Raw genomic sequence first — 17,770 nt, 5'->3', positions numbered from 1 at the left:
AGAGCGTGGTTCGCACCTTTTGCAACAAACCCACGGTTTATTTTCACTTGCCCGACGCTCCTTGAAGGTTGTATTTGAGGTGCCGGTGTAATGCACACGGGCCGGCTGCCAACTTGTCTGGGTCAGAGTGGCCAAGTAGGTAGCGCTGTCTGTCTGTCTGGACCGCTGGAGCTCCACAGTTCAAGATGTACACACACACGCGCACACACACACACACACACACACACACAAAATCCTCGCTTCCCAAAGGCTGTCATCCGTGTTTGGAGTCCCTTCGCCTTTTCATTGGACATCATCCCTCTATCACTTGGATCCGCTGACGTTTGTTTATAGTGGTCCAGTTTGCACATGCTGCCGTGAGGCGCGTCAGTGAGTAAAACCACAGTCTGCAGAAATTATATCATGTCGACTAGTCAGCACCGTTGGCGCTGCTCAGATTTATGAATGTCTTTTAATGTGGCTGTCAGGCTTCAGTTGCACCGGTTAGCCTCATTATATATATATATATATATAAGAGTGTTTTATATATATATATATATATATATATATATATATATATATATATATATATATATATATATCACTGCATGTTCAGGCCATCAGTCATTAAAACTGTCATCTCCTCCAGATCAATATTTAATTAATGAGGAAGTGGCACTTAGCAGAAATGTGACTCCAATCAGCGCTGCAAGTGTCAAATAACATGTTCAAGTTAGATGATGTGTTGAGTGAGAGAATCCTACTCAAAGATAACGAAGATTTTCATTCATTTACCACAGGCTAGAGCTGCGCCTGAGGCTTATTTTCATTAAAGCCGCGATGATTAGTTGATTAATCGTCTAGTCGACCGACAGAGGATTCATTTTGATAATCGATTAATTGTTTCAGTCATTTTTCAAGCACAAATTCCAAACTCTCTCTGGCTCTGTCTTCATACATGTGGAGGGATGCTTGTTGTAGACAAAATTGTCAGTTGAGAAAATGACTGGCAGATTAATTGATTAGTTTCAAAAACCATTAGTTGTATCCCTAACTTTTATTACTGATTACTCTGCCAGTTGTTTATGGATTTGATTGATTCAATGTTCTAAAAATTTCAGAACATGCTGGCAAATGCCCAACAGACCCCAAGGTGACGTTTACAAATTACTTGTTTTGTCAAACCAACAGCCCAGAAATCAAAGATATTACATTTCCAATAATGTGAAACAGACAAAAGCAGCAAAGCAGAGAGTATTTGTCATTTTTGCAAATATAAAGATGAAAACGATCAAAATAATATTAATATAATTGCCAATTAATTTTCTGTCAATTGAGAAACTGATGAATCGACTGATTGTTTCACCTTTGTAACAGACAACAATCTGTGTGAGCAATAATCCCAAGAGATAAAAGGTCAGTTAACCTCTGTTTGATTTTCTCCACAGGAATGCAGATGGATTGGTCAAGACAAGTTCCCAATATAGAGCTTCCTGTTTGGAGTTACACCTGAGAGACACTGTGTCTGATGGATTACGGTGTTTTCTATGAGCTGCTGACATGAATTCAGAGGCCAGTGAGACGTGGAAGTGCTCGCCTTCAGGAGAAATTTGAGACCCGGATGAGCCCTCGAGCACAACGAGAACATTTAAGTGAAGGAGACAAACCATGGACTTGTTATGGTGTGGCATCGGACCGACCGTGCGCTTTTAACCCATTTGTAGCACCCTCTACCCCCACCCCATGTCACATCTTTCCCTGAATTATGGAAATTTTGTGGAAGACGCTCACTTGGACACTGAGCCTGGTGGTGATGGCTGCTTCTGAATTTCAAAGCGTCAACAGACTTTCACACAACTCTCAAGGTATGATGTAGACAGGTGGACAGGAAGATTATTGAAACAGTATGTTCATTATCACAATATCTTCTCTTCTCCATTCTTTTCTTTCCTTTCTCCTGTAAAAGAGGAGTTCCTGTCCTACCTGCAGCACTACCAGTTGACTGTCCCGGTGCGGGTAGACGAAAACGGAGAGTTCCTGAGCTACACTGTGAAGCAACACCGGCCGGGCCGACGGAGACGGGGGGCCGTGGACCCCATAATGGGACCGGTGCCCTCGTTGGACCCGGACCCTCCAGAGTCCCGGCTGTTCTACAGACTGTCAGCCTACGGAAAGCACTTTCACTTAAACCTGACACTCAACCCCCACCTGGTGTCGAAACATTTTACAGTGGAGTACTGGGGCAAAGAAGGGCTGGAGTGGCGTCATAACATGGTAGATAACTGTCACTATATAGGATTCCTGCGAAATCAGCACAGCACGACCAGAGTGGCTCTCAGCAACTGCAAGGGCCTGGTGAGTACAAAGTGGCCTTTCAATTATTATTAAAAGTGACCAGTTCACACTCTCTAACTGCCCTTTGAGCCACAGAGAGTTCACACTGCTAACCTCAAACAAACCCTGATACTAATGTTGGAATATAGACCTAGCTTGTGCTGCTCTCATGTCAGCCAATCTTTCAGACGCAGCGCCAAAGGATTAGACCAATTGTAGTTTGCTTAACACAATCTTGGCCTCTTTCCACTTGGCACGCTGAGTCTGCAGGCAGCTTGGAGCGAGGTGATGCTCATGTAGAAAAATCACATCATCACAGTGATCTGTTAGTGTTGAGCATCGGGCTTTTCTTTCCATTTGTGCTTTAAATCACACTTTGTGCACAAATTTCAAAAGCCTCATACTTTTTGTGATCTGTAAAAATAATGTGTCTAAATCCTAGAAATTACCCCCATTTTGAAGTGAAGCAAAACTGAACAGCTCTAACAAGGCGTCTAATTATTCTGTCGAAGCTTTTAGTCCTCAGGCTTTTATCCACAGACTGTGTGACTGTCCAGCTTCTCTTTCCTAATCAAGGAATTGGAAGAAATTTTAATAGCTGTTATCCCTCCTTGCTTCAGAATAACTCTAAAGAAGGAAAAAAAAAGGCCCTGCTTCTTATTGGCAAATGTAATCATGTGGAGAAAACATGTAGCCAAATGTGTTGGCAAGATCTACACCAAGTATCATAAATTGAATTAGTGTTTGCCCTTTTTTCTAACAGCACCAAAAATGGACAAAAATGTGTCTGTACTTTAATGTAATCAGCTGTCTGTGCAGTTTTAAATCTTGACATCACACTTTTAAAACCATAAATCGAATGTGTTTCTGTTTGCTGGTGTGACGTGTGGTTAATTGCTGTCATAGTGGGTTTTACAGAGTCAAACCAGTGTTTTCTAAAGACTCATTTAAAGGACTCCTCTCCATTGGTATTGGAGGGCAGAGAACAATGCTTAATGTAATAGCATCTTTTGTCTGACTTTGCCTGCCTGGTAAATGCCCATGTATGTCAAACACCACAGTCAGTTTGTGAAATCATCTCGCTGCAGAATGTTATGTCTCCAGGCCCGAGCTGAGATAACCCTGATGATGTCATCAGAGTTGTCTGTGGTGAAGTTGTCAGGATTATCTCAGCTGGTTTTAGAGTTACCAAAGTTTTCTTTGGAGCCACAGAAGAAATTTTACAACTGTGCGTTGAGAGCAAAGCCAAATTTCACCTGGCATCATCTGCACAATTTTGACTGTTTTTAATCACCCCGAACGGGCAGGTACCAACTGCAGAGGTGTTAGCTGCAAGCTAGCTAGCGATAGATGCACTGGCTGTTGCTAGCTAGCTCAGCTCAGAGCCTCTGACTGATATCAGTAGTCACCAGAAGCTCTAGTTCTTTCTGTTCTTTTCCCCAGACTCTCTTTTTCCACTCGTCTCTGTACATTTACAAAGCATATTCATTTAGTGAGATTCAAGCAACTTTTTCACCCAAGTTTTTCATCAGAGAGCAGAGGTCCTGATGTCACATCTTGTCTAACCTCTGCTCTGTCATCAGTCCTTCTGAAATAAATAAATATGGGAGGTGGCTTTATCTATTTATCTAACCATAGGAAGCAAGTCACATGACATACTATTGAGAAAGGCTCTGTTCCAAAGCTTGATTTTTAGTTATTAGCATAGTTGTCAATATCAATGCAATGGTCTGGAACGGAATTCCATTCAGAGTTCACTTTGGCTATTCTATTTTTTTTTGCAACCACGTTGAATCTAAAGGTTGCTTCACATTTTCATCTGAACACACAGTTATAATTAAACTGAACTTAATAGGTAAAATAGTTGACGTGCCCCTTTGATAGAACAAATATACACAAAATAGTGAGAAATATGAAATATATAAGCTGTATTTTCTTAACATTCATGCACGTAACATTGATGTTTGCTTGTGTTTGTAACCTGTTTCTTTTTTTTTAATTGATTTCTTTTTTTCCCCCTTTCAACAAGCATGGTGTTATAACAACAGAGGAAGAACAGTATTTAATAGAGCCATTAAAGAACATATCCTCCACCACCTCCAGTGAATGGAACCTGGAAGAAGCACAGCAACATGTTATTTATAAAATGTCTGCCATTCCCTCACCGCAAGAGCATAGCCAGGAGTTCAGCTGTGGCATTTCAGGTTGGTGAACCTCCATCTGGGTTGGACTCTGTGTGGGTGGAACTGACGTAAAGGAATAACTATACATAGCAGGTTAGAGGAAGTGCTGGTTTGGTTCTAGGCCCAGGTTCTGGTAGACATGACCGGGCCTCTTGTGTGCTATAGTTGCTCCTGGCCTGGACACCTTTCAACCTGTAAGAGAAAGTCTCGCTCCAGCTTTCATAAAAGGCCCTTCAGTGCATAAAGAGAACTTGGCTCTGACTTTTATTGAAGCACAAATCCTATTTATAGAACCAACAATCATGTTCAGATTTTAAAATTCAGACTACTCAGTCCCCCCAAATACTCTGGCTGCTGAGATATGACGAATTGGAAAAAGAACCAGGTGGATATTTAGGTATTTGGGCCAAGGTCTTATAAGAAACAGTAAAGGCTGTCATCGCCAGGAAGCTAGCATGCCCTAACATGTACCATCTTATAGCTTTTTCCCAGAGCATCTGGGTCATAAAGCAAAGCCTTTAGCTGCAAGGTTCAAAGGGGCAGATTCCCTATGTGCATCTACCATATGGAAAAGCAGCTCCCTCAAAAGGATGATGAATCATTATTTTGATGTATATATTGTATTTCATAAATCATTAAACCCTGTTGTTGTCTTCCTTGTCATTCACAGACCTCATCAAAACCAGTGCACCTTGCCAGTTTAGCACACCTTACCCTGTCCAAACGTCCCCTGTTCCCCAAAATGACAGCGAGCGGTTGAATAGCACCCACAGACAGAGACGCTCTGTCAGCACTGAGCGCTTTGTGGAGACGCTAGTTGTCGCCGATAAAATGATGGTCGGTTACCACGGACGCAAAGACATTGAGCACTACATCTTATCTGTAATGAATATTGTAAGTTTGATCCTACTCTTTGGTCATGTTGCTGTCATGTTGCCAAGTGTAACAGTTTCAGTTGTTTCCCATTGTTGCCAGTTTAGTCAGTGGATATGTATTGTAATGTGTAGGGATGTATCTAATGACTACTTTCATTAACTATTAATATGCTGATTATTTTCTGTTTGTGGATTAATTTTCTGTTGATCAACCAATCGCTTACTAAGTAATGTGATACAGCATGGCCACTGAAAATGCTTACTGAAGAAAGGTGTTGTGACATATGGGCACAATTTGTCTGACTTTGTGTCTTTTCTTCTTTTCTGGAGGTCAGGTTGCCAAACTTTACCGTGATGCCAGTCTAGGAAATGTTGTGAACATTATTGTAACCCGGCTGATTGTTCTGACTGAAGATCAGGTAAGGAAAAAATTGCCTCCTATCCTGAACCCATCTCTGTACATGCAGTATTGCCACAAATATTACCATAAGCCTTTTTTTTATAGTGTCTTTACCCTCACCTGTAGTGAGTGTATAACTGATATGCTTGGCATGAGTGAGCTGTAGTATTTTATGTGATTGCTGTGGCTGAAGAGGGGAGAGAGGAGAGACTATTCACCATATGGCCACCACTTCAGATGAAAGATGTGCTCAGACATCTTCCCTCAGGGAGCCACGATTGAAGATTTTTACACGCACTGTACATGTGCATGTATGTGTGATGGGAGAAACAGAGTATCTTACCAGCATCTGTTTTTTTCTAAAGGGGTCATAGCGGCTCTTTGTGTAGCATCAGGTCCAAAAAACACGTTTTCATGTTAAGTGGAGCTGTACTTTGATCCAAAAGGAAGGAAGTTCTAATCTATGAGTCCTGGTTTTGGATTAACTGAATAGAAAATTCAGTTACAAAACATCTTATGGTGAAAGTGAATCACCGATTCACCGATTCACTTCAGTATTATGTTGTAATTAATCAGTGGCCAAGCTGAGTTCAGCACTGCATCATCAGCTGGCAATGTAATGATTTACTATTATTGAACCTATTACATTCATAGAAGTAGATGCATTTTGCAGACTCCACTGTAACTTCCCTAACTGTCCTTCTTTTCCTGCTACTCCTCTTTCCACTTCTCCTGGTTTTTGTAAAAAAAAAAAAAATTCTGCCACTCTTAAAATACTGTTTCTCCTCTCCTCCTTGTTCTACTCCTTTGAGTCATCTAACTCCTCCTGCTATAAATGGTTTTACCTTTGCTAGAACCGCATCAATGCTTAAATCAAATACAAAAACTTTTTGCTGTTCCAAGAACTTGTTCTCTAGCCTCCCTCTGATCCCAGTACAGTCCTCCTCCAAATAATTCATCCAGATAATCGTTCTACTCTGGCGGCTGGAGTGGTTCAGTGGTTAGCACTGTCAACACATGATAGTTCAGTCTTACTTCTGTTTTTTTGTTTTGTTTTTAGCATTTTTGTCTTTATTGGACAGTGAACAGTTGAGACAGACAGGAAATGAGGGGAGAAAGCTTTGATAGCTTTTGTTAGAGATGTACTGTTTAAGCATTATTACAGCTTTCAATTATTCTGCGCATATTCTTCATGATAAGGATCTTTTTTAGTTGTTTGGTAAAGCATACAGTACTGTACAGTATACAGTATGACATACAGTATCACTGTAAGACACAATACGACAAGCAACGATGTGATTTGATGATACATTTCAACACAATAAGACACAACATTATCTGATACAAGACACTGTGGTGTTGTATCATGTGATTTTATATTATTAAACTGTTGTACCCTATTGCATGTATGTTGTGTTGTCGTTTGCAGCCTAACCTGGAGATTAACCATCATGCTGACAAGTCTCTGGACAGTTTCTGCAAATGGCAGAAGTCCATCTTGTCTCATCACAGTGATGGCAACAGCATTCCTGAAAATGGGATGGCTCATCATGACAACGCTGTCCTAATCACCCGGTAAGTAAAGGCTCGCATCTCCTAGATATAGTCCACATTTTCCTCACTTGCCAGTGTAATGATAGAGAATGAATTTATGTGCTGCAAAGACTAAGAGTTGTTCTTTCAGATGTTAGTTTCATTGTAAGAAGTACTAATTCTCCCATTTTCAACAAATAGGTTGCAGGTTATTTTCTGAGCTGTTGGCTTGTAAAAGCTGTGCGGTCACAGTTCAGACTGTAGCTGTGTGTGTGTGTGTGTGTGTGTGTGTGTGTTTGCTAACAGAGGTGGCCAGCAGCTACAGCACTGAATCCTCTAAATGTCCAGTTTTTGTGAACACACTTAACCTGTGACTGTTAAAGCTGATGAGAATAAAGACCTCAGTTCTGAAAATAAAATGTACCATTTCAGACATGCTGTACCTGTCACACTGCAATTTATGTCAAGGGTGTTACCATAAAACAGCAAAACTCTGTCATTACCTGGAATAGGGTTCATTGTTGCCAGAACTGTTTTGACCACATAACCTAGCAACTAAAGAGTATACCCCCCGACCCCCACTCCCACCCCCACTGGTTTTGTCTAGAGAGAGGATGGCGTTCTATGATTGACAGGGGCTAAAGCCAAGATTTTTGACTCTCTGGGCTCTGTACAAAACAGCCTTTCTATCATTAGGGTGCTCTTTCTTGTTGTCTGTCAGCTGATGTTCTCCAGCTCCTTTGGCTCCTGTTTTTATTATTGGTTTTAGCTTCACTCCATAAGCACTAGCACCAAAGCCTACTCAGTGTCTACATGCAACGGTCATAGGATTTGTCTCTGGGCTGTAATTTTCTTTATTTCACATATGTAGGATATGATAAACATGCTCCTAGATGCCAGTCACCTCTTGGGACTGGTTTGTAATTCACAAACTTAGTCAGTCATATTTAGCAGCCCTATTGTCCACAAAGAGTAGCTGTGTAGTAACTGACAGACCAGTTGCTCACTGTTGCCACCTGCAGTACATTGTAAAGTTGTTATAGCTAATGTGCTTAAATTTCCTTCGGGATTAATAAAGTATCTATCTATCTGTCTATATAATGTGCCCACTTCACATCAAATGTGCTATATATATATATATATATATATATATATATGTAAAAAACTAAAAAGTTTAAAGTGTCCGTAGGTCACGTGACTAAAACTTTTTGCTAGGTGCTATAAGGCAAAACCATAAAGCTATAAACAAATGAATGAAGAGGTTTCATACAGCTCTATCAAGTGATTAAATGTTAATAAACAATATTATATAAACAATATAAAGCAATGCAGCTTTACTATTTAGTTAAGGTTAGTAAGTGGTCCCCTGACTTGTCTTGTAGTGCCACCATGAGGTTCACATGTGTGGTTTTGAAATGCCTCAACAGCTATTGATAGGATTTCCATAACATTTGGTACACACATCCAGGCCTGCCTGCAAAGGAATTGCAGTAACTTTCATGTCCGCGTAACTTTTCTTCTCGTGCCACCAGTTGGAATTTCTCAGACACTTGCAGTTTTTGTCATTGCCTGCAGGTGGCATAGGCATAAATTTTATAGAGGCTCCTCTGCTGTTAGATGGCATGCATCAACACTGCTTTTTCTTTCTTTGCTGATTGGTAGCCAAAACCATAATTTACCTCAGAGTCACTTCCATATGGTGAGATGTTGGTGACTTTTGAGTAAATATAGTATTGGTGGATAGTTAAACCGAGGCGATGTGTAGGCGAGAGGTAATGAGATAATAAGCTGTGGGGAGGAGGCACCAGCTGAGCTCAGAGATGCTAACATTGGAGATAGTATAAATAGTTGATGGTTGACACCAGGAAGTTCTTATTAACCACCATGTCTGGAGGAGCAGTCAGACATTCCTCCTGATGGTGGAATGTGCCTAAAAAGGTTCAGTACGATTTTAAGATGGCTGATGCTTGCAGCACCCAGCTCAGAGGACACTTACTTCATTTATATTTTCGGAGCAGAATGTCTTTGGATTAGTGATCAAAGTTGATTAATTAGTGAATGGAAATTGATTAAATGTTTAAGTCACGCCAAATATTCTCCAATTCCTGATTCTAAAATTTGAGGATGTGCTACTTTTCTGTGTTTTATATCACTGTGAATTGATCATCTTATGGATAATTGGTCAAACAATTTGAAGATGTCACCTTGGGCTTTAGGAAATTGTGATCAGAATTTTTCTGACATTATATAGACCAAATGATAACTCTGTTTACTGAGGAAATAGTGACCAGATTTATAATAATGAAAAAAAAAAGAAAAATCAAACTGAGTTTCTTGCTTTTTGATATATAAAATCTTTACATTTGTGAGATAATATAACACAGGACTCAACAATCAGGTTCAACCAGGTGCCAGTTTTTTCAACATTATTTATTCACAGGCCAACGTGAAACCAAGGCCTCTAATGTCTGCAATCTAGTGTGTTTGTGTATTTCTTTCAATTCATTTAATACTACAGATTATTTTTTAATTGTTTGTGTTCTGACTATATCCAACTGTATAGTTATTTCCCCCATTAACAAGACAGGGCTAACAGAGTTAAAGCAACTTACTGTATATTAATACTCATGAGCCATGTATGAGTATGTATCTCCTGTGTGACTCCAGGCTAGCTTACAGACTAGAGATGTAACTCATAGTACATGTACTATCTACTGGTATTGTCTGATATAGAAGAAATGATGTAAACTATGAATGTTCTGGTTTTGTCAGGGAAAAATATTTTTGCTGGAGGGCCAGATTTGGCCCAGAGGCCGTTATTTGCCTGTTTCTGATGTAATGTATTCTACAGTAATTATGCGTCTCAGGTCCTCATTACACACATCAAGCCAATCCCAATTTTGTGGTTCATTCAAACACGCAAATGAATATAATTATTATTTGAGAAATATAATAATATTATCACAGGGACTGAGGCATTCACTGCCTGTATTTACAATCAGGTTCACAAGAAGCAGATGTCCCCACAGTTAGTCTCCATCACCACTGATCAGTGTAGATCTCCTTCAGAGACAGACCAGCAGGACACTCTCAAATGATTCACCTTCCTCATCTCCTTACTCGTCATCATAAAAGTGACCTCTGTGGCTCTGTGGCTTCTTTGTTAGTCTGCGCATGGGACAGCATCTTGACTTGTTTAGAATGTGGCCTGTCACATTCAAAAAAAGACACAGAGGGAAATTATGGAAATACATCAAAACAAACAGACGTCCAAAACGAGGTCACGATTGTACCTCATTGGTTTGGAGCTGCTCCAGTGGGAAGGAGGGAGAGAGAGTGAGGGGAAGGAAGGAAGAGGAGTTTATGGGGAGAGAAAGGGAGGGAGGGAGGGAGGGAGGGAGGGAGCGAGGGGTAAGGAGAATGAAATTGAATTTGCTGTGCCCTTGGTTTTAATAGATTAAAAGCTTTAGGAATGATTGGATCATTCATTTGAAATGTATGATGTGTTCTTAAGGCACCGTGGCTCAGAGTGTTCAGGCCTTTTCTTTCTTCCTTCGCTCTATTGGATTACCTGCATGTGAGTTACAGGGGTTAACAGTAGGGACACAGCATGACCGACGCCTTTCACTTAATTCTCATTCACATTTGAACACTGTGTGGTAGCTTGGATGACATTTTGCTGAAGGCTCATGCTATAGGTTGAAGAAAGTGAACCAGGTGTTTTCACAACTTCATTATATGCTATTGTTATGCTAAAGGTTGAGATTATATCTCGCCAGACTGTGTGATTAAACATGGAAAGAATGGAGTGGCACAGAGCCAGTGGAAGAAAATACAGTACACGTAAAAGAAAAAAAAAAAAAAAACAGTAGACTTAATTTAATTGTTTGTGTTCTTTCCCTTTTCTTGTCTGTCCTTAGATATGACATCTGCACCTACAAGAACAAACCCTGTGGTACCTTAGGTGAGTGGTCTAAACCAGACTACAGTTTATATATAGTGTTTTAACATGTGTTTTCTTGCCAAAAAGGGTAATCTTAGCTGCTGCTGACTGTATCATTCGCTGGTTTAGGGGTTCATTCTTCTTCTTTCCCCCCTCTGGAGAGGTTTTCATTTTCACCTTCAGCGTGTCCTCAGACAAACCTTATTTAGCAGTCTCCCCTTAGAAGAAGAACACCAGACGGTTCCTGCGAGACATAATGAGAAGGATGTTTTCACTTGTGTTATTATAGCTCCTCTGTGGCTCTCCTCTGTTGGTTGAGGCTGGGAGCCCTGAACCTGGACAGCCGTGGTCACCTCCTCACGCGGCCTCCAATTTATAAAACTCCTCTGTCTCTCTCCTCCGGCCTCTAACCTCAGTTTGTCTAAGGTGTTTACACTTCCACCGGGGCAGAGAGAGAGAAAGGAAAAGGTATGTGTTGGAAAGCTGAGGAGGGAGACCTGGGACTGGGGGGTGGGTGAAGGGGATAAAAAGGAGAGTAGTGACAGAAGGAGGAGATGGAGAAGAAGAAGAGGAGGAGTTGAAAGGAAAATGGAAGGGGAAAAGGACAATTACAGGGAGTGTTAGAGTATGCAGGAGGGAGATAGAGTGGGTGATATGCTGGTTGTGGAGGTATTGGGGGTGGAAAAAGGACAGCAAGCGGTGGCAGAGACACCCCCCCCCCCCCCCCCCCCGACTGCTCGCCCCACCCCAAACCTCCTACCCACCCAGGCCTTCTCCTCTCCTCATCTTATCTTTGTAAAGGCCCTGCAGGCACCACAGTATATCTTGGAGGTAATATTGTGACTTCAGGGGTGGTTTGACAGATTGACCGCATTCGTCACATTCCCCGGTCGCTTTAATTGCCCTGGCATCTGCTTGGCTTCCTCGTTGTCTCACCCCCCCCCCCCCCCCCCCCGCAACACACACACCCATGACCCCCTCCCCTCCTCCCCTCCTCCCCTCCTCTCCTCCCTCTCTTCTCGGAGATCGTGCTCCTGGGTCAGATCACTGGCCTTTAGGGTCGCCGAGTAATCTGTGTGTGTGTGTGTGTGTGTGTGTGGGTGCTCACCCTCAACACACACTCACTTTACTCTCTCTAACACACACACATTCTTAAACTAATCGTAGAGTAGCCACCCTCCTTTCTTTCCCTCCCTCTCCTCCTCCTCTCTTCACCTTCAGGCTCCCTCTTTCTCCGCAGTAATGGTTTCAGTGGCCTCCTGATTTGCGAGTCTATTCTTGTTTAGCCTCTTAGTAAAGAGGATACAAAAGCTGTGCCACTTTTAGCAGGGAGGCAAAGAGTTCATGCAGACTAGACAAGACTGAAGCGGCACTGGCCAGCAAAACGTGATTTATGTAGCTGCTCACTGGTGCAAATGCAGGTGAGTCAAGTTTATCAATATCACACTCCAAAATCCCATGTTGGCCCTGGACTGCAACTAGCAAAACTGTGTCTGTGCATTCAAATCAAATAAAGAGTTTGAATTCTTTAGATACATTTAAAGGGTCAATTCGCCCAAATTACAAAGAGACATACACTCAGTGTCCTGTTCATAAGCTAAAACCAATGCAGTCTAATACAACAGTCCAGCAGTTAATGGTACCTTTGTGAATTATATCGTTCAGTTCATACTTACAGGTGTTTTCATTATTTATTCACACTATTATATCAAGAGCTGAGTGTATTGTGTCACTCAACCCTTGTTTTATTTAACCTTTCAGGCTGTTGTGGATTTATTTGCCCAGGTTTATAGATTTCAGCCTCCTTCACTTCAGTAGAAAGAAGTGTTGGCAGTGAGTTCCATCCACCTGTTTTTATGTACATTTTTAACATGTGTTCGCTTATGATTGTGTCATCCCATCGCAGCCTCTTTATTTACAGTAGTGGGTCGTTAATCACACTCCACTAACTGTTTATCAGAGTGTATCCAGTTCCTAATATTCACATAACAGTGGTGGATGGAAACATTCATTAAGTTGCATTTTTTTCTTGCTGGTTGTCTGGAAATTTGGTCTGTGTGTTAAGTGTGGATAGAAACTGGCTGGTGAGGTCTGGGGATTATCTAGAGTATTAGGAATACTGGTAAAGTTACTGATGAATGTTTTTAGAACTTTGTTTTTTAATGATGTGATCACCACAAGTATGTTGTATTAGAGAAAATGCAGAAGTCTTAGAAAAATCTGGGCAAATGAAACCAAAGCTGTCTGCATGGCTCGGTGCAAGAGAGGTTCCTTTTTTTCTTTTTGTAAATTGGGTGAACGGACCCTTTTTGTGGTTCATTTTTCTACGTCTTCCTCTTTTCTGAAAAATGTAAAAAAAGTCTACCACTATATTGAAAATAACATAATTAAAATGCTCTTTCCTTTACACGCATAAATACACACCCCACAAAACACACACACCTGCTTTGCGCTGTCATATGATCCTCTCTTCAGTCACCTGTAGATGCAATCTGTGAAGAATTGCCTCCTGTCTCCCTATCTGACCTGTCAGGCTTTAGGAAAAAAGGACTTGCGACACCTGGATTGTGGAGAGGTTTTAACTTTAAATACCCTCTCCTCTCTCTCTCCCCCTCCCTCCCTCTCTCCCTTCTCCCTCGTTCTGTGACTCCAGTTTTGAAAATGAGGAAAACATCTATATTTTCTGACAGGTTTCTGGTGGGGCACGGTGTTGGTGAGGGGGTTCTTATATTCCCTTCCTTGGCTTGCTATTTTAGGCGATCCCTTGTTACATGAATTGAAATGTATAAATTTAACCCTTGTCTAGACATTTTCCAGGAGTCGCTGTAGTTTGCAAGAAATAATAATAATAATAAAAAAACCTGTCTAGCCAGCGATGCTAAACTCCACTCCACCCCAAAGTGAATCTATAGCAGCAGATTGTCTTTCAGCACTGCTTTAAACAGGCCGATCATATGTGTGGAATCCCAGTTTTATGACCATGCCTCCTAAGAATGCTACATCTTGACCCTGTATCTGTATGTTTGTCTTGCATGTGTGTGTGTGTGTGTGTGTGTTTTTTGTGTCTAGGCTTGGCCTCGGTGGCTGGAATGTGTGAGCCGGAGAGGAGCTGCAGCATCAATGAAGACATCGGCCTCAGTTCTGCTTTCACCATTGCGCACGAGATCGGCCACAAGTGAGTTTTAAGACTTTTAAGATCCTAATATAAAATATAAGATTTGACATCACTCTCTGATGCAAAAGGCAGAGGTGGGACAAAGCCAACAGGCTTCGTGCAGGAACCACTCGTACGAACAGATCAGTTCTTAAATTGCACGTATAAGAGATTTAAGAGCTCTTATCACATTCACTAATTTTCTCATATTTAACATTTTTCAGCGCTGTCATAGGAGCCCTGCACAGATTGTCTGCCTTTCTCCATGGGGAATAACACTTATTTATAATGATAATACTTTAATAAATGAATTTCTAGTTTAGATGTGTTTAGAGCTGCAGCAATTAGTTAATTAACAGATTAGTTGATCAGCAGAAAATGAGTCAGGAACAAGTTTGACAACTGATCAATCATTTTGCGTCATTTTTAAAAGAAACTTTCAGAATTCCATAGTTCCAGCTCCTGAAATGTGAATATTTTATGATTCCCCTAGTCTTTTTTTTTTTTTTTTAAAAAAACAGAACAATTTTTTTCTGACATTTTTTAGTGTCAGTGATTCATTGAGAAAATAGTTGACAGATTAATCTAAGTAACTGTTTGTTTCAGGCCTAAACGTGTTGCAAAAAATCTAATAAAATGAAAATCTAAATCATGATTAACCTAATGCAAAATTATTACTGCTCAGATGACACATTGTTGGCAGTGCAGTAACATTTCATAATTGTTTCTGGGCCCCTAACATGACTGCATGACTATGTTTTCATCTGTTGATGAAGTTCTGTTTTCTACTCTTTTGTGACATTTTTATGAACAAAACCTTCCCAGAAACAGAGCACACAGGTGGCTGTGAAATGTGGTACACACGTTCATGTCCCTCTCAGGACGAATTGCTATGATTTCAGTGATCCCTCAACTTTTCATCTCGCACCATCATCAGGTCAAATTTAGCAGTTTGTTCAATACTTATGTTTATGACCAACTACCTGCAAAACTAATGACATTCCTATCATCCTCAGCTGTTTGGTGATAATTCTCTTATAGGAGGTTAACACACTAAGGTGATGAACAGATCTTTTTTCCATCTTTGCGTTAGGGTGGAATATCAAGTCTTTCCAAATCAAAAGGTTAAAAGTCCAAGTGACAATTCATTGGTGTTAAAGTCAAAGTTGAGTTGAGTCTTTTTTGATTTTGTCAAGTTGAACCAAAGTCATCAGATTCATGACTCGACACTCCAGCCTAACTGATTTGACTTGCATCCACACCTCTAGCAAATGGGTTTCTTTCTTTTGCCTCAGATCGTCATAAAACCTTTTATCATTTTCACGACTGCGCGCTTTAATAACTGCTCTTAGACAAACATTACTTACTACTTTGGTTTGCCAGACGTGTATGTAGCCTTCACCCCCCCCCCCACCCCCCCAGCAGACGTCTTGAACTGTATCTCCACATATTTCCTCATGCAAATGTCAGTGTCCACATACCTCTGGCTCTTTCTTCCTGAATATAAAGCAAAATAATGATGATGTATTAGTCTACGTATCCCTCTCAAGAGAGTTCAGCAAGATGGTGATTTCCTTTATTATGTCTCGTGTCTGCTTCTGTTGTGGGGCAGTTGTAAAAATAGTCTCTGCTTCTAGAGGATGTATAAAAAAACACACTGCAGCGGGGTTTCAACCGGGCTGATTTATTTCCAGAGTAGGGTAAAATGTCATAAACGCCAGCCTTAGAAAAACAGGTTCAGGCTGTGCGATGTGGTTGGGTTTGTTATATACATTAGACCTGATTTGTGCTCCTGGACCTTAAGGAAAAGTAAGCTTTGACATCCCGCTGTAACGTGAGCTTTTCTCTCAAATGATATCCAGACAGATAAGGTTTTTTTTTTTTTAAAACAAATTGTTAAAATGATTTATTTTCAGCCCTCAGTGTAAAATAAATTCTTCAGCAGCTTTCATAACAGACCGCAAGGTCGGGAGCTGTTTGAGTTTTGGTCTTGAGTCTCTCTCTGATCTAAAGGACCCCCCCCCCCGCTGTCTTTGCTCCAGTCGGTGGTGACTCCTCCTCACAGCCTGCTCAGACCTGCAGGCGGTGATTGACAGGCAGGCATCAGAGTGGTGATTAGAAATTTTTCGTTCCTGCCGAGCTCCAGACAGGGTTTGACCCTTGACCCCCCAGCTCTCCTCCACACAGCTGTTTCAGAGCCACATAGCTTGAACTTTACAGCCAGGGCCACTGAGGGAGACATCCCCCAGTCGGCAACCTGGACCTTCCAGTGTCATCCCATCTAAACGGAGCAGTTAACCCTGAAAGAGAGGGTCATCGTCCCAGCTGCATTAATTCCAGTTTTTATTTTGTGTGTTTCAGTTTTGGGATGAACCATGATGGGATTGGGAATTCCTGTGGCACCAAAGGCCACGAGACAGCCAAACTGATGGCCGCTCATATAACAGCCAACACCAACCCTTTCTCTTGGTCTGCCTGCAGCAAAGACTACATCACCAGCTTTCTTGAGTAAGTGGATGATGGTTGTTCCCTGTGGGACTGTCTGAGTGTGTTTGATTTGTCTGCTTGTGTGTATGTGTGTGTGTGCAGTACAGAAAAAGGTGCCTGCCTGTTTTCCCGCTCGCTTGCAGCTTTACAACCCGCTGCCACTGACTGGCCCTTGTGGTGACCCGCTAGGCTGCCTTGTATGCAAGTCCTTCCCCACTTATTCACATCCATTTCATCACTGAGACTCCTGCCAGACCTCCTTGTGGCTGTGTATGATAACTGGGTGCCTTCCACCCTTGCATCCCTGCACCACAAGGCGGGTGATGTTAGAGCTCATGTGGTCCCTGGTGGTGATGTGTAGGCCAGCTGCTTTCAACCACTGCTCCACTGTTCTGTGGATAGGTCAAAGAGGACAAAAATTTGGAGCACACAAATAAACAAAAGAGTAACACACTGACATTTTGGTGGAATGAGTCCTGCCAGCCTGGCATGGTAAAAAACTTGTACAGTTTCTAGTATTGAGTTATAATGCCAGACAAACCATCTGGAGTTGGCCTTTCCAGTCTGGTAGTGAAAGGATACCTGTGATCATCACTGGACTGAACCTTGACCCCTGGACGTCATGTGTATGTCTACATTGTGTACACATTTGTTCCACTCACCTCAAGTAGATGGAGGAAATGCTAACTAAAGATAAATTCAGCTGTTTCTGAATAGGTACATATTGATGACAGTCCATTTTGTCCAGGCCAATATCAGTGATCATGAGCAGCCTGGTGTCAAATGAAGTCTCCCCTAGGTCTCACTTTGGGTCTGTTGGTTGATGTAGAGTGAAGAGACTGACATTGCTCCATAGACTGGGCTCAAAGGTGAATTATAAAA

At 41.5% G+C, this 17,770-nt stretch overlaps 1 protein-coding gene across 1 annotated transcript in view; it reads left to right on the top strand.

Annotated features, from left to right (window-relative positions):
- The window catches only part of adamts6 (ADAM metallopeptidase with thrombospondin type 1 motif, 6), a 66,235-nt gene that overhangs the window by 843 nt on the left and 47,622 nt on the right, over positions 1-17,770 (top strand). The window contains exons 2-10 of the mRNA XM_018662286.2: positions 1,428-1,844; positions 1,946-2,334; positions 4,343-4,517; positions 5,167-5,390; positions 5,707-5,790; positions 7,201-7,346; positions 11,225-11,268; positions 14,317-14,422; positions 16,763-16,909. Coding sequence (XP_018517802.1) covers positions 1,745-1,844; positions 1,946-2,334; positions 4,343-4,517; positions 5,167-5,390; positions 5,707-5,790; positions 7,201-7,346; positions 11,225-11,268; positions 14,317-14,422; positions 16,763-16,909 — 1,415 coding nt within the window. The 5' untranslated portion in view covers positions 1,428-1,744. The remainder of the gene's footprint in view (positions 1-1,427; positions 1,845-1,945; positions 2,335-4,342; positions 4,518-5,166; positions 5,391-5,706; positions 5,791-7,200; positions 7,347-11,224; positions 11,269-14,316; positions 14,423-16,762; positions 16,910-17,770) is intronic.

Source organism: Lates calcarifer, linkage group LG9, assembly GCF_001640805.2.
Source record: "Lates calcarifer isolate ASB-BC8 linkage group LG9, TLL_Latcal_v3, whole genome shotgun sequence".
Classification (NCBI taxonomy): Eukaryota; Metazoa; Chordata; class Actinopteri; family Centropomidae; genus Lates; species Lates calcarifer.
The sequence above is the reverse complement of the archived record's forward strand: the minus strand, read 5'-3'. Positions and strand labels throughout refer to the sequence as shown.